Below are 17,932 nucleotides of genomic sequence, written 5' to 3' on the forward strand. Positions count from 1 at the left end.
ATTTTCTAAACAATAGATGAATATCTTTGGAGGATTTAGAAAAATCTAATAATAAAACTGAAACATATATCTTTTCGCTTTCATTTTGGGTCAAAATGTTGGAGCATTGGATTAGGATTTCAACTATAATTTTGTGGCATATTTAATAATTTTGACCATTCTAAAACCAACACCTAATAACTTATCCAATAATGTAGGTATTGAATTATTTTTCCTTTTTAAAAATATACAAATGATACTCTAGGAGTGTCACAGCCCGTTCCAAAATATTACATTCGTGGCTGTGAATGGACGAAATTGCCCTTAAGAAATACTAAGTATGTGAAGCTCAAGTTGTTAATTATCTAGGTTCCTAAGTTTTGAAAATAAAATGGAATTTATTAAGGATGGAACTTAGATTTTTAGGTTAAAATTTTGTGGTTTGGAGTTGGGGATTGGAAAAGGACCACGAGGGATCCCCACATCCCTCAATCCTCTCCCTATTTTCTGCATACTGTCTCTCTCTCTCCTCCCTCACGAAACTCTCAGTTCTCTCTCCCTCTCCTTCGAACTCACGGACCAACCACAAAACCACCCTAAATCTATACCAACGACGAATCTAAGACCACCATTGGAACCCTGAAGACTTCACGAGCACGATGGTATCCATTTCAGGTGAAACCAAACTCACAGTGAGCTTTAGGAAGTCACAAGGAAGCTCGGAGTGCTTCGTTGGCATGGATTGGACGTCGGGATCACGAGTTGTAAGTTTGGCCGATTTCTTGAATTTTTGAAAAGTTTGATCTCGTAGTTTTTAGGCCCTAAAACTAGTCCAACGTGAAAGTAGATGTTTAGGGCTTCAAATTGGTGTAAAATTCGAGAAATTTGGATGAAAAACGAAGGAGAATAGTGGATTTGAAATATTCCCCAGTTTCCGGTGACCGGAGTCCGGCGAGGGACGACCGGAGAAGAAGAAGGAATAATCCGTTATATTTAACGGAATATTCCTAACGGCAGTAACGGAAAAAGGTTAAGTTAATGGAATATTCCGGGGTTTTAACGGAATATTCCTGACGGCGTCAATTGACATCGTCAGTGTGCTTGGCACGTGGCCGCGCGTGGGGGGCGCGTAGGTCCGTGCCACGTCAGGCGCGTGGGGGCGCGTGAGGACTCCAAAAAATTATTTTAAAAATATGGGGATGATCATGAGGTTGTGTAGGTCACGGTGGTATATTCATATACCCAATTTGAGCAATATATGAGGAGTTATTAGCTAAGAATGGGATTATGCGTTAAATAACGTCAATTTGGTTACTTCTCGTATAGGCGAGGATTATACGGACATCGGGCATGGCCAAAGGATGCTCAGGGACCTACGAGACGTCGATGTAATCTGTGAGTGGGCAGTTTTGTTTTCCGTATATATATATACTTGACGTTTCCCAGAAATTGAATTGAAATGAAAATATGTTTAAAATGAAATGCATATGAGTTATGTGGAAAAACGGGAAGTGAAATACCATGCATAGAATTGATATGAAAAGTATATAGAAATGTGAGTTGAAATGCCATGCATGAATTAATATATGATGCATATGTATGAATTAGTGCGGTGGACGCACATGTAAGAATTGATTTATGATGCATATGCATGAATTGGTGCGGTGGACGCACGGGTAAGAATTGATTTATGATGCATATGTATGAAATGGTGCGGTGGACGCACATGTGAGTATTTATTTCTGTTATGATGATGTTGATGTATATTGAGCTCAAATCCTGCACCATAGTTTAGTGCTTATAGTATTCACCGCATCGCACGCTCGTCTTGGATCCAAGTAGATGCTAGTCGTACAGTCCACGCGGAGTGGGTACGACAGGCCAGTCGCGAGAGTGTTAGTGAGATTCCGACTGGTGGGTGACCTTAGATTATGTGCACAGATGATTTATGAGAAGCACTAGAGCGTAACTTATGTGCAGAAGGCCGGACAGGTCACGCGGAGTGACTCCGGCAGATTGTGAGAGTGATAGATTTTGAGCTCTAGGTTCAACCGTGCAGGGCTATTAGAGGGCCTCCGGTTGATTACTTTCTTGCACCTGATATGATTATTGTTGATGCATCCATACTTAACTGTTGAATTAGACATGGCATGGCATGATTGATAAAGAAAAATGTTGAGATAGTAAAAAAGGAAGTTTGAGAATATATATGTATATTTATATTTTACATTTCTGGGAAAGTATACAGGTTTTACGGAGAGGGGTTACAACGTTTTGAGAAATGTTTGGATTTGGAAAAGAATTGTTTTACTGACCCACTCAATTTTGGTTTTGCGCCCCTCCAGGTTCAGGAATCACAAAGGTGTGGTGACTATGAGGAATTCGACGGTGTTCTGACAGATTGGACAAAATTAGGACTCACCTTCGGGTGTATCAAATTATAAATTGTATCTTTAAAGCTTCCGTACTGTGCAAATGGTTACGTCACTCTCGCGTGACGGCCAGCATGCCCTCCTTCGGGACGGGGTGTGTCAAGGAGACATCAAACTCGAAACTTCAAATGCAGGTATGAATAATGTTAACTAACCGAAATACTTGTATTTTGCTAGTATAAACTTAGTTTCAAAAATTGAATCATTACACAATTATTTTAAGAATACAATTAGAACGAAACAATAACTTCACAATATTGTCGCATGGTATTATTGTTTGGCTCATGTTGCAATACTTGTATGCATTTATTAATATTATAAGAACGTTACTGTTAACTCTCACTGCTAAAAAAGTATACAATGTTCGTGTGAGTTTGACGGTTAAACTTCAACATAATTTACCCCATCACTCTAGACTCTAGTTGAATACTAATATGAAAAGAAGAGTAAGTTCAATCGCAACTGAAGAAGCAGACAAAGAATCCTGCCCATAATCAAACCCTAAACATGATAGATCGGCCAATCGATCCAAGATAACGCGTTTTGGCAATTGAAGGGTGTCAGTCGAAGTGAGTCCTCTCTAGTTTCATTAAACTTAGGCCCCGTTTGGGATTGAGGTGATTTTAAAAAAAGTCACTGTGAAAAAAAGCTGAGGGTCATTTTTGTGTTTGGTAAACTGAAAAAAAATGGCTTATTTTGGAAGCTGCTGTGAGAATAAGCTGAAAATCAAAGGAAAAGCTGAAGCTGCTATTTGCTGCTTTGAAAAAAAGCCAGTTTTTTCAAAGCACACGGAGCTACAGTGCTCCTTTAATGAAAAGACACACTATCATCCTGATTTTTTTTCCAAAAGCACTTTCACAAAAAAGTTTACCAAACACTCTACTGACTTTATTTCACAGCCGCTTATTCTCACAGCACAGCCGCTTATTCTCACAGCAACTTTTTTTCAAAGCACAGCAATACCAAACCAGCCCTTAATCTTTGTACATAATAAATATTGGACTACACTAACAAAAAGTGTAGCCTAATGAACGTTAGTGATGACAAACAAACGCACCTTTAATCCTACCGATTCTCTTAAGACGAATTGAATTTCACCAAGTAAAGCAAGCAGGAAGGCATTGGGTTCCCCAAAATTTCAGCCTTTATAGTGATTAGGGATGGACAACGGTTATGACGGATGGGTAACCGCGGTTATTTATCTATAACCGTTTACCCATTGGGTAATTGTCTAAACGGTTATACTCATACCCATAACCGTTTATAAACTGTTAACCATATCCATAACCGTGTACCCATTTAACCGTAACCTTTTACCTATTTATTATTTTTAAACCCGTTTATCCTTTATTTTTTACCATTGACTCATTTTTCACCCGTCTACATGTTTTTTTAATAACTTGAAAATTAAAAAAGAAAATCTTGTCATAATTTTCCTTTTCTAATAATTAAACACCGTTATAAGTACATTCATCATACATTTCCGCATTTTAATTTTTTAAGTTCTTACTTATACCATTCCAATAATTGCAATAATATTTTACAGACGATATTTTTAACTATTATCAATGAAGGTAATATAAAATTTGCTAAGTATTCTTGGGTTACGAAAACTGTTAAAAGGCAGTATTCTTAGGTTATTTAACTCGGAATGTAAAATATTAACATAATATATATAATGGACCATGAAATTTAAAGTGGTTAAGTTATATTATATTAGCTATAGAAATCATGCACTATAGTCAATAGCATTGATCTAAGTTTTGTTCGATAGGGAACATGGTTTGTGTTAATTTTACATATATAAAATAAATGGGTAAATGGTTACCCGTTTATAACCACAGTTAATATCCATAATCGTCAATTTAAATTTCGCGGGTAAACGATTATACCCATAACCGTTTATTTATCTAAACGGTTACTCATAAATGTAACCGTGAAATTTAAATGGGCGGATAACCGTGGTTACCCATAACTGATAGGTATTTGCCCATCCCTAATTGTGATATATATAAATAAATCAAATCACATGTTTTGCATATGCCACCCAATGATTGTCCTTATTACGTAAAATTTTAATCACACTTTGAGGAAAAGAAAGATGACTACAATATATTATGAGTTAGGTCAGTTAGTTAAATTATATGTATATTCTGTAAAATAAGTTCGATTTAAAAATAACTCAGAATATCATCGTATTGAAGTGATAAAAACGCGTGGTAGGAATGAAGCGGATTTACAACCATAATTTCCGTATGAAGCAACAAAAACAAAAGGCCAAAAGGAAGGGAGAAAAGGGTTTGGGTTTTATTCCTGAAAAGCAAAAAGATTGAAAGAGTTCCCTTGTCTGGCATCTCTTTTCCCTTCCAAATTCAAAGAAACCGACCACGGAGTTTGAAAGTGTGACTGACTGAAAGATAATACCGCCCATTATTTGACCAAACGACAATTAGGTCAACATTTAAGTATTAGTTTAAGAGAGAGAGAGAGATATATATATATATATATATGCCAAACAAAACGACTGCGACTTGAGAGTACATGGACTCATACCAGAACCTTTGACAAAAACTACAAAATACACACCACCTCTTCCTCTTCGTATTGCTTTGGGAGTAAAGTAGGGTTCACTCAAAACAACTAAGGTCATCTCCAACCTAAGGAATATCAGAAAGTTCTCCTTGGTCCTATAGTCTTTCAATAAATTATATTTTAATGAACAGTGTTATGTCATATTTCATACCATCTCCAAACGAAAGGACCAAAGGGCCATAGACCAAACATAACCTTGTGAAAAAAAAAAATCATCTCCAACCGAGAGGACCAAAGGGCCATAAGCCAAATATAATTTATTATTTTAATTGAATTAAACTATTATATTAACATAAGATTTTCGAACATAGGAAGATTATTAGAAATGAAGTAAGATAATATAAAATGATGAAAAGTATGTGAGAAATTGTGTAGGAAAAAAAATTATAATTTAAAAAAAAAAAGTGGGCGGCTGGAGATGGTCAGCCTGCTGGCCTAATTGGTTGGTTTTAGCCTAGTGGGGTCCACAAACCCTTTCGCCTAACTCTCAGTTGGAGACGATTTTCGTGTCATTTTAGGTTATTTTCGACCCTATGATCCTCTGGCCGAATCAGTTGGATATGATATATTTAGAAATGGCCCTCAACTTTTTGGCATTTTCCGAAATCGTGGTTAACAAAAAGTAGGTAATCAACTTAATTTAATCAAGTTTCGTGCTTGTTTAAATGAGAATATCAGTTGGCCAAAAGCGTTCACCCCTGTACCAATGTTTTAACTCGACCCTCCTCCCGTATCGCTTGCGTAAAAAGAAAGAATGGTTATAGCTGTAGAAAAGAGAAGTAAAAGTTAACAGTAAACCGAAACTTGCAGAAGTTAAAAACTTATTTCCCCTACCATGTTTTCATGAAATATCATTTTTATTCAATGTAAAAGGATATAAATTGAGCTAGTAAACTGAATGAAATTGGCTAAATACACGAAATAAATAACAGATGAGGTTGTACAAAACCCTTAAAGCTATAGCCAAAACCTGTCTCTCTTATACTGCCCTTGGAGACCTTGAAGAGAGACACTTTCCGCAGGACACGAGCTTCAGCAATGAATGCGGTCTTCGTGCCCTTATCTTCAACCGCGAAAGCTGCATGTGAAATGCATTCGTAAGTTTCATCTTCAAACTGACCGGCATGACAATCAACAAGGATGCAACGATAGACCCGAGCATTATACAAGTAGCGTTCAGCTAGAGATTGTATATCTAAGTACTATGGCATGAGGAGTAAACTTAGGTTTAAAAACGAGGAGTAAGGCCAGGGCCTGCATATTATGTCGCAAGGCACGCCTGACTGCTCAGGAATTTCATTGCAAGAAAGGATAATGAGATTCAAACGACTTACCCTTCGACGAGTTACTCTAGACGCTTTCCAGCAAAGCAAACTTCTCGATCGAGATTCCAGTCTCCTGTGATTTAGAAAGAATCAGTGCCATTTCATATAAAACAATTAATCAAGAACATAAGAGATGAAATACAAGTTTTTTGAAACGAAAAGCTGAAGTAGATGGAATTGCAGTACTTACAAATTATCCTGTTCGAGCTTTTCAGCAATAGAAACTGCTTTACGTTGTGACCATCCACGTTGCAACTCTGAGTGCTGAAGTACATGTGCAAGGGACACCTTGCTCCTAACAATGCTTTGACTCTGGCTTTGTTGTTTTTCTGGAATTATCGCCATGGTTGGTTTCTTTTGGTTATGCATTTGACCACTACCTTTGCTTTCCATAGGAGAAGCAGCTACTTCAACAATTTCACTCGTCCCCACTTCACGGGCGCTGAACGTATTTTCATCTCTAATCTGGGATGAACCATCCTTTGAAGCTGGTATAATAATAGGCATCTGGGCCCATTCTTTACTATTTCTTTTTGATTCACATCTAATCTCAATTGTCAGGGGAGACCCTAGAACAATCTCAAATGCCTGCAAAATCTGCGCTCTGAACTTCTCTGCGGTAGATTTGGTCATATGCGAAGAGAACATCAACTGCGCAGTGGGTGCTGCAAAAGGAAGGAAACATGTTAAAAGGAAATAATGCTGTGTTGATATTTGATTTGAATAGTTATGATCAAATTTGGCATGTGGCAGAATAAGGGGCTTATTTTAGGCATACAAATCTGAAATGTTAGACATTAACTACAAGCCAATTTGCTTTCAGATTTCTTGAAACATGAATCGAATATAAGGTAATAAAACAAGGATGAAAAATTTGAACGAGAAGCGTATGATTATCTCATTGTGAAACAGAGCAAATTGAGAGTTCTTAGCAAGTTTATGAAATGTAAAATGTCATGTAATTAAGTCAACTTTGCATCCATGTCTCAGGATCATAATCCAAAAACCCTACAAACAACTATTTTCCCAAAATATATTTTCAAAACCTACAAACCACCACTACCAGTAATTGCATAGATGATTGACATATTTCGCGGAAGGATAAATGTGTGTATGCACATGTTTATAAGGATTAAATGGAAAGGGCATTCATAAAAGAGCAGTTATTGCTTACCTGCACCGAAACTAACCGAGGTCAGCTTCCCTTCTTGGTACAAAAATTCTTTTACGCGATTATACGGAATTTTCTCAAGCACCTCCAACCAAATTTCTTCAATTCCTTTGTGGCTTTTGCCATGGATTTGCCTCCCATTTACCCTGGTTATTTCAGCGGAGCTTGTAGCCATCTGCTGAGAAACCATAGCCGTACCAGCATGATGTTTTCTATCTAAACTCATACCTTTTCCAGAACTTACAGAATTTCGAGCATTTGCTGGCAAGCCATTCTCATAATTTGGCATCTCATCTTGTTCACTATCTCTCCTGACCGCATCCCTTCCGCTCACATTATTTAAGGCCAACGGACTCTGATGGAAACTTGTGCCTCCAGAAGAACTAGGCAACATATACTGTTGATCAGGAGCAAGTTGGAGAAGTGCAGCGGTTAGCCATGTTAACTTGTCATTTGACATCCTCAATTGTTTCTCGGCCTCAGATAAAGTTTTCAAAGCTTGACGCAACTTCTCCATGTCTTCTTTTGATACTGCAACCAATTAATTTGTTTTTTAGTTTACTGAAAAATACTAACACAAAAAAGGATATAAGTTTACAGGAATCAACCATTGAATTTCAAACGGCAAGGGTTTTCAATGTCTACTTAAGGAGGTTTCCATTAGGGCATTACGCGCAACCAAGAGTAGTTCAAGCATGCTAAATATTTCTATGGTGAAAACCGAAGAGAACATAAATGATTCTATGATAAGTATATATTTGGAACCGAATATGAGAATCACTGAAATAAATTATTATTGAAAAAAATGGACTATTCGATTTCTCTAGTAAACTTTTGGACTCACATGGTTGGTTCCGAAAGAACTTCCTTCTACGCCTTTCTTTTCTATAATCATAGCTGCCAGCAAGTATATCTGTAATTACCGTTGCAAGTTGTGACATCAAAGTTAATGGCTCAACTCCAGTTTCCATTATCATTCTCAAATTCTTCACAGTATTAACTGTGTCTGCAGATAATGCTAAATCAAGAAGATCTATCAATTTCTCATCAGATATAAGCCCAACCTGCAAAACAAAGTCAAAATCTTCAGGTAGTTCATCTAAAGTAACAAGAGCAAAGATAATTGTCTTACAAGACCATGCTGGTTTCAAAGCATTCCGATATCTTTATATGGAAATAGTATAACACTTGTAACGCCAAACACGAAGCAAAAATAGGAAGGAATCCAAAAGGAATTTGCTAAGAGAAACTGTAATAAAAAAACATGAGGCAAAGAGGTGCAGAAAATACATTACCTTAATATTTATATCGCAAATGGATAAAAGAAGAAAATTTAAAACGTCCCATTTCAAGAAATCACAGAGATAAATAAACAGCTTGAAACAGAACGAGAGGAAATAGGGATCCTCATTATTTCTAATAATCATCATTTATCAAGGCAATATATATACACGGGAAAACCATTAGCAATTCTCATTCTGGTGGATCAGTAAAGAACAGGGAAGAACTTACCAGTTCCTGAACAAGAGGAACTGAGATTCTCTGGCCAAGCAAACTCAGTTGCTCTAGAGTCATCTCAGCATCCCTCAATGAACCATCCGACCTTGACGAAATAAGTTTCAGTGCATCCTTGTCAATTTCTATATCTTCTTTGGCTGCTATCCATTGCAAACTGTAAATAATATCTGCATCCCTTAGCTTAGGGAAAAAGAACTTTTGACACCTGGATATGATTATGTGAGGCAAAACATCAAGACTTGAACAGACAAGGACAAAAACCACATGTCTCGGTGCTCGATCAATGACCTTCGATAAGGCACTCCAGCACTCAGGGGACAATGTTTCACAATCATCAAAGATAAACACTCTGCACTGTGATGGCAGTTGGGAAATACTCATATTGTCAAGTAGGTCCATAATGCTATCGAAGTCGAAGTTACTAACAGGCCCAACTTCCTTTATATTTCTACTCTTGCCCATATCATGTGCAATGCAAGAATTGCAAAAGCCACAAGGCTTGGGATGATCCAGAGACTGGCAATTTAGAGCTCTAGAAAATATGCGAGCACATGATGTTTTCCCTGTGCCATGAGGACCATAGAACACGTATAGCAACCCAACTTTCTTTTTCATGACAGCATTTGAAAGAGCCTGTGCCACCAAATTCTGCCCCACAAGATCTCTAAAGGTTCTCGGCATGTATTTTTGCGTCAGATTTTGGTGCCTACGACGGCGGTGTCCCCTCAATTTGCGTTGATCACCAGATCTAGCTTCAGAAGCATAGTCGGAACCGACATCATGCTTGAATAAATTATCTGCATAAATACCAAGTTCACCAGAATAGTCATGTACCCAACCAGCATTGTCAGAGCTTGCCTGTGATCCAGATGCTTCAACTAGTAAAGGAAGTGCCTCAGGTTCAGATTTAGTAGAAACGCTCGAGTTATCAGTTGCCATGGGCATGTCAGAAATATCTCTACCATGGGCAGCCAGATCACCCTTCTTCAACCTTGAATCAGATAAACCACAAGAAATGCTCCTTCCAGCAATGTCAAGGAATGTTTTACCTCTATGATGGATTCTCGACCAATTCCAGGGAATCCCACACCCGTTTCTAGGAGCCCTTGTGACATTTTGCTCACCATACTCATCCGCTCCCTGTTCCATGTGATACTTTCGGTGAGCTGACCCTTGAGCTATAGAATTAGAAGCTACAGATAAACCATGCTGAGCTCCAAAGTCTCTGGACGCTACAGAAGCACGGCTTCTTCTTGCACCTCGAAATCTCCGCCTTTTTACCCTACTTAGTCCACTGCAATAGCCCCGAGCGCTGACCTCCGGTTCCTCAGAGATTCTTCCCTGCCTGGACCGTCTTCCAGGCAGGTGGATATTAGAGGACGCTACATCATCAGTATCCATCCTAACATCATTCAACTGCTCTGAGAGAGTCTTCATTTGAGCACCTTGGGTGTGCTTTCCCTTTTGTTTACTTCTTCTAATTTTGGATTCTGAATTCCCAGAAAGAGCGTCATGAGTCAAATCGTTACCATTCTGGTCTAGCGGAGGCTCCTCATTGCCACCCAAACTTTCACTTCTATTACTCTTCTGACTAGATTCTTCTCTCCTAATTTTCCCACCATCCCTAACTCCACTCTTGCTTCCATGTTCACTGGTTCCGGCCACACCATCATTTCCCGCATTAGCCTCACGTTGAGCAACTTTTGGTGTCGCTAAACTTGCCAAAGGTGGAGAACCTGCTGATAGCCTCCTGGCATCCCTTCGATACTCACTTCCTACTGACCTTCTCCCCTCACGCACCAAGGCATCATTTTCACCTCTTCTGGAAAGCATATCAAGAATGGAAGGCGAATGCCATGAGGGCGGACTGGCAGAAGGGTCCCTGAGAGATCGCGACCTCTGAAGGACGACAAGGTCCCTCATAAGTGACCTGTCAGCCAATATGGGGCTTTGCTTGTGCATATGGTTCTTCAAGTGAATGCAATTTGTCAAATGAATGTGGTTGCGCAGATGATCACTAGTATCACCATTCGCATCCTTGAGTATCCTATTGCGAACAGCCCTGGTCATGATCAGACCGTCAACGTGTCCAATGGCCGAATCTCTTTTGAATTAATGAAACAAACACGTTCGCATGATTACTTAGTAACACCTGAATCTCCGGAACAACAGCAGCATAAAAGCAACAAAATTCCCTCAATGACCACCAATGCTATCCCCCCACTAGTCGTTCCGCAAAGCCGCCAAAACTCAAGCAATCAAAGATCCTCCAACAAGACAACAACATTCGATTTCAAATTAAACGACACCATTTCTAATGATCCCTCCGCCATCCGCTCCACACACAACAAACCCCTCAAAACACATAATTTCTCACTGAAAGGCAATGGACCCAACCGCAACAACGCGAAGAACGACACAGTGATCCCCTCAGCTCATCAAAACAGCATTAAAGACATAATCTTGAAAGCATTTCACCCAAATGGAACCCCAAAGAAGCAGAAACAGCCACCAAAAAACACAGCTGAGATTCAATGCATCAATTAAACAAAAACCCAAAACTTACAACCAAAGGCTAACTTTTGGGGGAAAGCGGGAGAGAATAAACATAAGGCTGAGATAGAAAGAACATGAAAGATGAAAAAAAAAAGGAAGGGAAAAGACGAAAGGGAAAGAAGGAAGCACTCCAATCACCTGAAATCAGAAAAGCCAGTGACCCGTTTGCACATTAAGTCCCCCACCCAGATCTCCCACCAAGCTTCACATGAACTTCACGAGGCCTCTTCCCCTTCAAACCAACCACCTTTAGAGTGAGAGAGAAGGTTAGAGAGAGAGAGAGAGAGAGAGTTCAGCAGCAAGAGGGTAGTGAGAAAAACAAGAGAGTGAGAGTGAGAGTGAGAGTAGAGAGAGAGAATCTGAGAGTGTAGAGAGAGAGAGAGAGATTGGTGAGATCTGTTACAGACAGACACAGAGAGACACCTCTGCAAACAGAGAACACATCGCAAATAAAGCGGTGAATCCGTTTGTTTGAGCATGCAGGGTGCAGACCAACTTTTTATTACTTAAATTTCCTTTTTATGTTCTTTCAAAAAAATTAAAAAAAATTAAGAACTCCGTTCCGTTGAAAATTGCAGAGAAAATTTATACGATTTAAGGTTGACATTGTAAATTTGAGTGCAAAAACTTCACGCTTTACCATTTTATCTACCAATCAATAATTTATTATATCATATGCGTGTGTGTTAGTGTTCTCAATTTGGCTTCCAATTATTGAACCTAATTTAAAGGGATTTTTTAAGTCATATTAATGAAATATTTATTTTTCTTCATTTCTTAATGACTTTCTATTAGGTAATTTGACGTTAACAAAACTATCTAAATATAACAATCACAAGACATTTAAAATCGATCATATGGTAAATTTGGCAAGCCTAGGTTATCCACTTTTTCCGAACTTGAAGAGGTTATAGAGAATTTTACCTAGCACATGATTACAATCAAGCAGACTCACCATAGTGAAATGATACGTTATTTAATTTTGAAATTAACCCTGATTTATCGCTTGGAGATGCACTATGCTTAATTTAAGTAATAATTTTGCAGTTGTTCAATTAACTCCTTTGTGATATTGTGACACAGCCACAATCCCTACGTTCCAATAGGCAAAATGTGTGATGTCATGAGTAGGAGAAATTCTGAAATCTAAATGATATCGGATCACATGGTTGTCTGCCCGTAGACACAAGACACTCCACCTTCCATGTTTTTCGATCCCACATACTTTTTAGTCCATGTCATATGCTAAACAGTTATGTGATCTAGTTATCGAAGACCTAAAAACTTCTCATGTAATCACATAAAATCATAAGGAAAAAAAAAATGTAACTCACGCTATTTTTTATTTTTTTAAACTTTAATAGAAGAACTCGTTACAGCAAATGACCAATTATCTCAATACCATTATCAAGAGCATTCAAAAGATTGCTTGTCGATTTCATGACATGGAATTTAAACATGTTTTTCGTGAAGCAAATTTCGTTGCTGATATTCTTGTTAAGATTGGTTAGAGATGCTCAATTAGCTTGGCTATGGGATAGTAGCTGTGGTAGTTGCCGGAGGGGGCTTGTAGAAAAGGAAACTATCAATGCCGACGTCACGTGCACCCTTCAAATCATGAATGATGAGAGGGTGATGTCTTAGATTCAAATCATGAATGATGAGGCTGATGTCTCTGATTCTTAACAAGTAGAAATGATGCCTTCTGTTAAGGATAACAAGGATAACCTGACAGAATTTTTATTTATTTTTATTTCATTTATTTCTATTTTTATAAGGGTAAATTATATAGGATTATCTGCCACTTTGTTATTCCAGGGAATCTTTTGACGCAAGACAAACTGTATTTGCAGTGGACAAACTGCAATACTGTATTAGGCTCCTAATCAAGGTTTGACTTCATTTATTTACACTACGGGGGTAGGAAAATGGACTAAGCCTTATAATGAGTTAGTAATAATATAGTTCAAATTTATCTTTGACGAAAATTCAACCTAAGAACTCTCACTTAAAAGTGGAGAAATACTACTAAACCGTAGTACAAAATAACAGTTTTTTTTTTTTTTGGGGTGAACTAGAGATTTTCATAACCAGGGCAAAAGCCAAGAGTACAAAGGAAGCTCACAGAGAGGCAAGCAAGAGGAAAACTAAAGACATAAATAAGATAATGAAGGAGGGTATAGAGGTACAGGACGCTGCAACAAATGCTAAATGTCGCCCCCTTCACTACTGATTACAATAAATTAGAGAGGATAAGGTAAGCCATCATTTTGACTTCATTAAACATTACGGGACTCCAAAACCAAGAGTATTATTTGTACAGCCAGATAATTAACGTGAGTCGATTCAAAGACTTATTTCATTCAACAGTCAAAGCGGCACTTAGATCAGACCCACTCCCACAGACAAACCAACTGTGTTCCATGTCAGATGGAGGACATGGTAAGCCGTCTTGAAGAAAAAATGAAAACCAGGGAAGTTGGTCGTCTGCTACTCAGAGACCCGAACCACAACTTCCTCCTTGCAAGTTGCTTCTATCCAAACATATATGATATATAATCCTTCCAAAGCTGCCTGGACTTCCACCTTCCGAAGCTGCCCGGATTCCTTGGACGGACCATGCTCCGTCGCAATTGATGGAGGGGCTGACCAAATAGTGGATGGGGTAGGCGATGCCTCATGAAGCTCATGACGGCTTACTGTGGGATGTTTGATGAATCCTGTCTGTTGAAGACAGGTTTCCCTTCGGTACAAACATAATTCAAATGTGTTTCTTTTTTGTTTTCTTGTTCTTTGTTGGTTATTAGTTTAATGTATAAAAGCACAGAAAATAAAATCAAATTATTGTTAGGTGGATTTTAATAATTGTATTAAAAGTAATGCTAGTGAGACTAAATTTGTAGATAAAATATGTAAACTAAATAATATGTCACTAATAAGAATGACTACGTTTATCAACGCTTAAGTAATAATCCAATTATCAACTTCTATGTCATTTAACTTACAAAATTTTACTACAAATTTAGTTCTTCTAGCACTATCCTTGTATTAAACAGGAGTACAGGCCAAGAATTTACAATGCACAGAAGTACTCATCAAAACACATGTTGGTTTGTAGCCAGCAAAACCCAGAGACCCATAATATTACCCAGTCAGCATACAAGAGGTAGGCCCCAGGGCTGTGAAGTTCTTATGAACAAAATCCAAGTCCCCATCCTACTAAGTGGCCACTGAGATTATATAATAATGGTTGGGGAGGGGACCATATGCTTGTTTTATTAGTGCTGCCAATACCAAAAAAAAATATTGTATACATGAAAAGGGTAAATGCATTATACATGTTTTCATGTCATAATAGGTATTGATTTTTTATACAAGCGATAATGAGACGGGTAAATAGAACTCATAATCTCAGGTGCAAATGTATACAAATCAGTAAGAAGTTTTGATTAAATTAAAGCAACAATTAAAAGAGAGAGAGATCAAACTTGAAACTTTGGCTGCAAATAATGGATTAGAGACATTGGTGAAGTTGTTATGAGGTTACATGACATAAGGCCCCATTGTGGTCAGTGAGATATATGTAGTTGAGGGGACAATGGAATTTAGTAAGGATGGTGCATGGTTTAATACTTGGTGAATTATCTCATACCAAAGACTTGGGATATATTTTCAGTATTTGGTTAAATAATCGGTGTGGCGGTCATTCCATGTGATATTTCTTGGATTCTCATTGGTGAAAATAAAATAAAACAGGAGGGCAGGACCACATAATATGGTGCTTGCAGGCCGCCAAGAATATATTTGTGTATACACACACACACATATATATCAATGCAGATTATATAGCAGAAATAAAGAAGCAGCAGGAAGCAAGTTTTTAAGGCAGAGAGAGGTGGGGTTTTAAGCAGTTGAAGGGCAACATGAAGTCCATGTCCATATGGCCTTTTTGTTTGGTGACCTAATTCACACCATATTTGTATTGGGGGGTGGACATTAATCTGGTTCTTGTTTCAACCACCAGCCCCTTGAAAAGATTATGGAAAAAGAAGGAAAGAAAAGGGAAAATTGTTAACACCTCTCACCTATATAAGCGGTGAAATTTTGAGGTGCGGTCGGTAGTACAATTACAAAGATAATTTCGATGATCTCATTTTTTTGGATATGATGTCGTCTGTACCCAATATTTCTACTATAACATATATAAAAAAAAAAAAAGATGAGAAAATTCATAGATTACTTAACGGTGTCTCCTGACATTTTCCTTCTGAAAGCATCGTTTCTTTATTTCTCAACAAATCTTTGACTGATGCTTTAAGGACTAAACTACAGATCCTCTTCAAACCTCAATAAAAACTTAGACCAACTTAAAATCAATTTGATGAGACCAAAGTGAAAGTGCTTGACTACAATTCAAGTAATTAAACAATTTAATTACTTTGTTATCTTCCAAAGCAAATGATTAGGTGGGCAAATAATACACAAACGTTATAGAAAGCAAGAGCAAAATTGTCGTTACATGGCTAACATATATAGGGCCCAATATTTAATCTTGACCAAAGCAGTTTATCAAGTGCATGCAGCTGACTTTGCTAAAAGCCTTCCTGACCTTTTATTTTTGTTTTCCATTGGGGGAAGAAAAGGGTGGAGAGCATCATTTTTATCCATCGGAAAAGCTCCTTGTATGTCTAGTTCCGGAGGGACAACAGTATCGTCATGTGTTCCAAGCCTTCATATTTTTTTGGTTTAGGGAGTGATGCAATCTCTAATCTATGCAAAAACTAGTTCCTCAAAATTTGTTTTGAGTAATGATTAGTTAATTGCATGCCAAAGTGAATCTTTGCGACGGCTAGTTCGCACTCTTTTATTTTTATTTTGTAAAGTTAATAGGGGCGGCTAAAGGCTGAATATTGAGTTTGATACTAAACATTTTATTTTAGATAGCGAAAATAATTTTAGAAACTAATGATTAACGCAACATTGTATATGTGCAAGTAGCCACACGTTTGGTATGAATCTGAAAAGAATTTTTTATTTATTTTTGTTATTTTTGCTAGTTTATTACCTCATCAAGATATGGAGTGAAGAAAGAGTGTTCTTTTTGTTGGACACCCAAACACCCCTTGAATTTTCTTTGGACACCCAAAACCAAAATTTTTGTTTTTAAGTTCTAGTTCTACCCTTATCACGAAGGACTTGTTTGGAAATACCTTTAAAATGATTGAAAGTGTATTGATAAGGGTGTTTTTGTAACCGATCCTTAGTAAAAATGCAAGTGAATCATGCAAAAGCACTTGAAGTGCTTCCTGCAAGAAGCACATAATTGTGCATCTTGTAGGAACCACTTTGAGTGTTTTTCGATCCCAAATAAACTTTCATCAAAAGCGCTTTTAGCCATCTTAAAAACACTTTCAAACAAGTTCAAAATAGTCTGTAAGAACAAAATAAAAGTAAAAATTGTGAAGGTAAGGTAACACACCAGGCCCATACACATATCGGTGGATCATCTAATTTGGGTTGAAAATTTTGTCCCACACATATTTTTTTACAAGTGAACAAATTTAACTAAATGAGAATTAAGTTAAATTAGTTGTTCTCTTTTTTCCTTATGTTGGGATAGAATTTTAGTTTTACTATCAAACTAATTGATAATAAAAATAGTGACTCAACTCCTTATAAATTTTATGAAGATTATTTTTTCATATTAATTTCCTAATATAGAATTCCCACCTTCTACAAGCCCCTCTCACCATGGACGGAGGTAGTTTGTGCCCATAGGGAGCAGTTGTCCCCACTCAACTTTTTCCTAATATGAAAATTCCATGTATTTATTAAAAAAAAAACACTAAGTATACAAACTATTTTTCTTTCATTTAGTCAAACAAGGACTAGAGTCACTAGATATCAAAGTTCGACCACAAGTCAAACACACGCTTTAGTCCTTGTTTGACTAAGAGTAGGAGGAAAAACATAAGAAAGGCTAATGAAATCCAAACTTTCATGTTTTGTTTGACAAAGAGAAAATCTCATGCTTTTTTGTGAGAAAAAAGTCTCTCCATCTTCCTTCTGGTCAGTCTCCACATCTGCTAAATTAATAAGATCGCATCCTCTTTTGTTGGTTTCTCAAATCCCATACGTTACCTAACGGTTCCAGTAAATTTTGCGGGTTTGGATTAGGGTTTAGAGGGTTAAGTGTGACTGTGTGTGTGACAATGGTGGAAATAGCTATAATTTTAGATATATTGAGAAAAAAAACCCTAGTCCTTCTACGGTCAAGGCATTACACTCTTCTGGGTATTTCTTAGCCAAAGCCCGCTTATTTTGCTGCCGCCGGAGCTCCTTATGCTTATAACGAATTA

At 37.6% G+C, this 17,932-nt stretch overlaps 1 protein-coding gene across 1 annotated transcript; it reads right to left on the bottom strand.

Annotated features, from left to right (window-relative positions):
• Window positions 1-5,807: 5,807 nt before the first annotated feature.
• Window positions 5,808-12,058, bottom strand: LOC126624294 (protein STICHEL-like 3). The gene is made up of 7 exons (XM_050293330.1): window positions 11,712-12,058; window positions 9,012-11,541; window positions 8,344-8,563; window positions 7,503-8,030; window positions 6,519-6,993; window positions 6,338-6,401; window positions 5,808-6,081 (listed from the first exon to the last, which is right to left on the bottom strand). The coding sequence occupies exons 2-7, from the start codon at window positions 11,085-11,087 to the stop codon at window positions 5,983-5,985; spliced, it is 3,462 nt and encodes a 1,153-aa protein (XP_050149287.1). The 5' UTR covers window positions 11,088-11,541; window positions 11,712-12,058; the 3' UTR covers window positions 5,808-5,982.
• Window positions 12,059-17,932: the final 5,874 nt, after the last annotated feature.

Source organism: Malus sylvestris, chromosome 5, assembly GCF_916048215.2.
Source record: "Malus sylvestris chromosome 5, drMalSylv7.2, whole genome shotgun sequence".
In the NCBI taxonomy this organism is placed as follows: domain Eukaryota; kingdom Viridiplantae; phylum Streptophyta; class Magnoliopsida; order Rosales; family Rosaceae; genus Malus; species Malus sylvestris.

Excerpts from the sequence above, each read along its gene's own strand:
- LOC126624294 (XM_050293330.1), bottom strand. The coding sequence starts at position 11,087 with ATGACCAGGGCTGTTCGCAATAGGATACTCAAGGATGCGAATGGTGAT. Across the intron at positions 8,564-9,011 it reads TTCCTCTTGTTCAGGAACTG|GTTGGGCTTATATCTGATGA; the intron begins GTAAGTTCTTCC and ends TTTGTTTTGCAG. Across the intron at positions 6,994-7,502 it reads CTCGGTTAGTTTCGGTGCAG|CACCCACTGCGCAGTTGATG; the intron begins GTAAGCAATAAC and ends TTCCTTTTGCAG.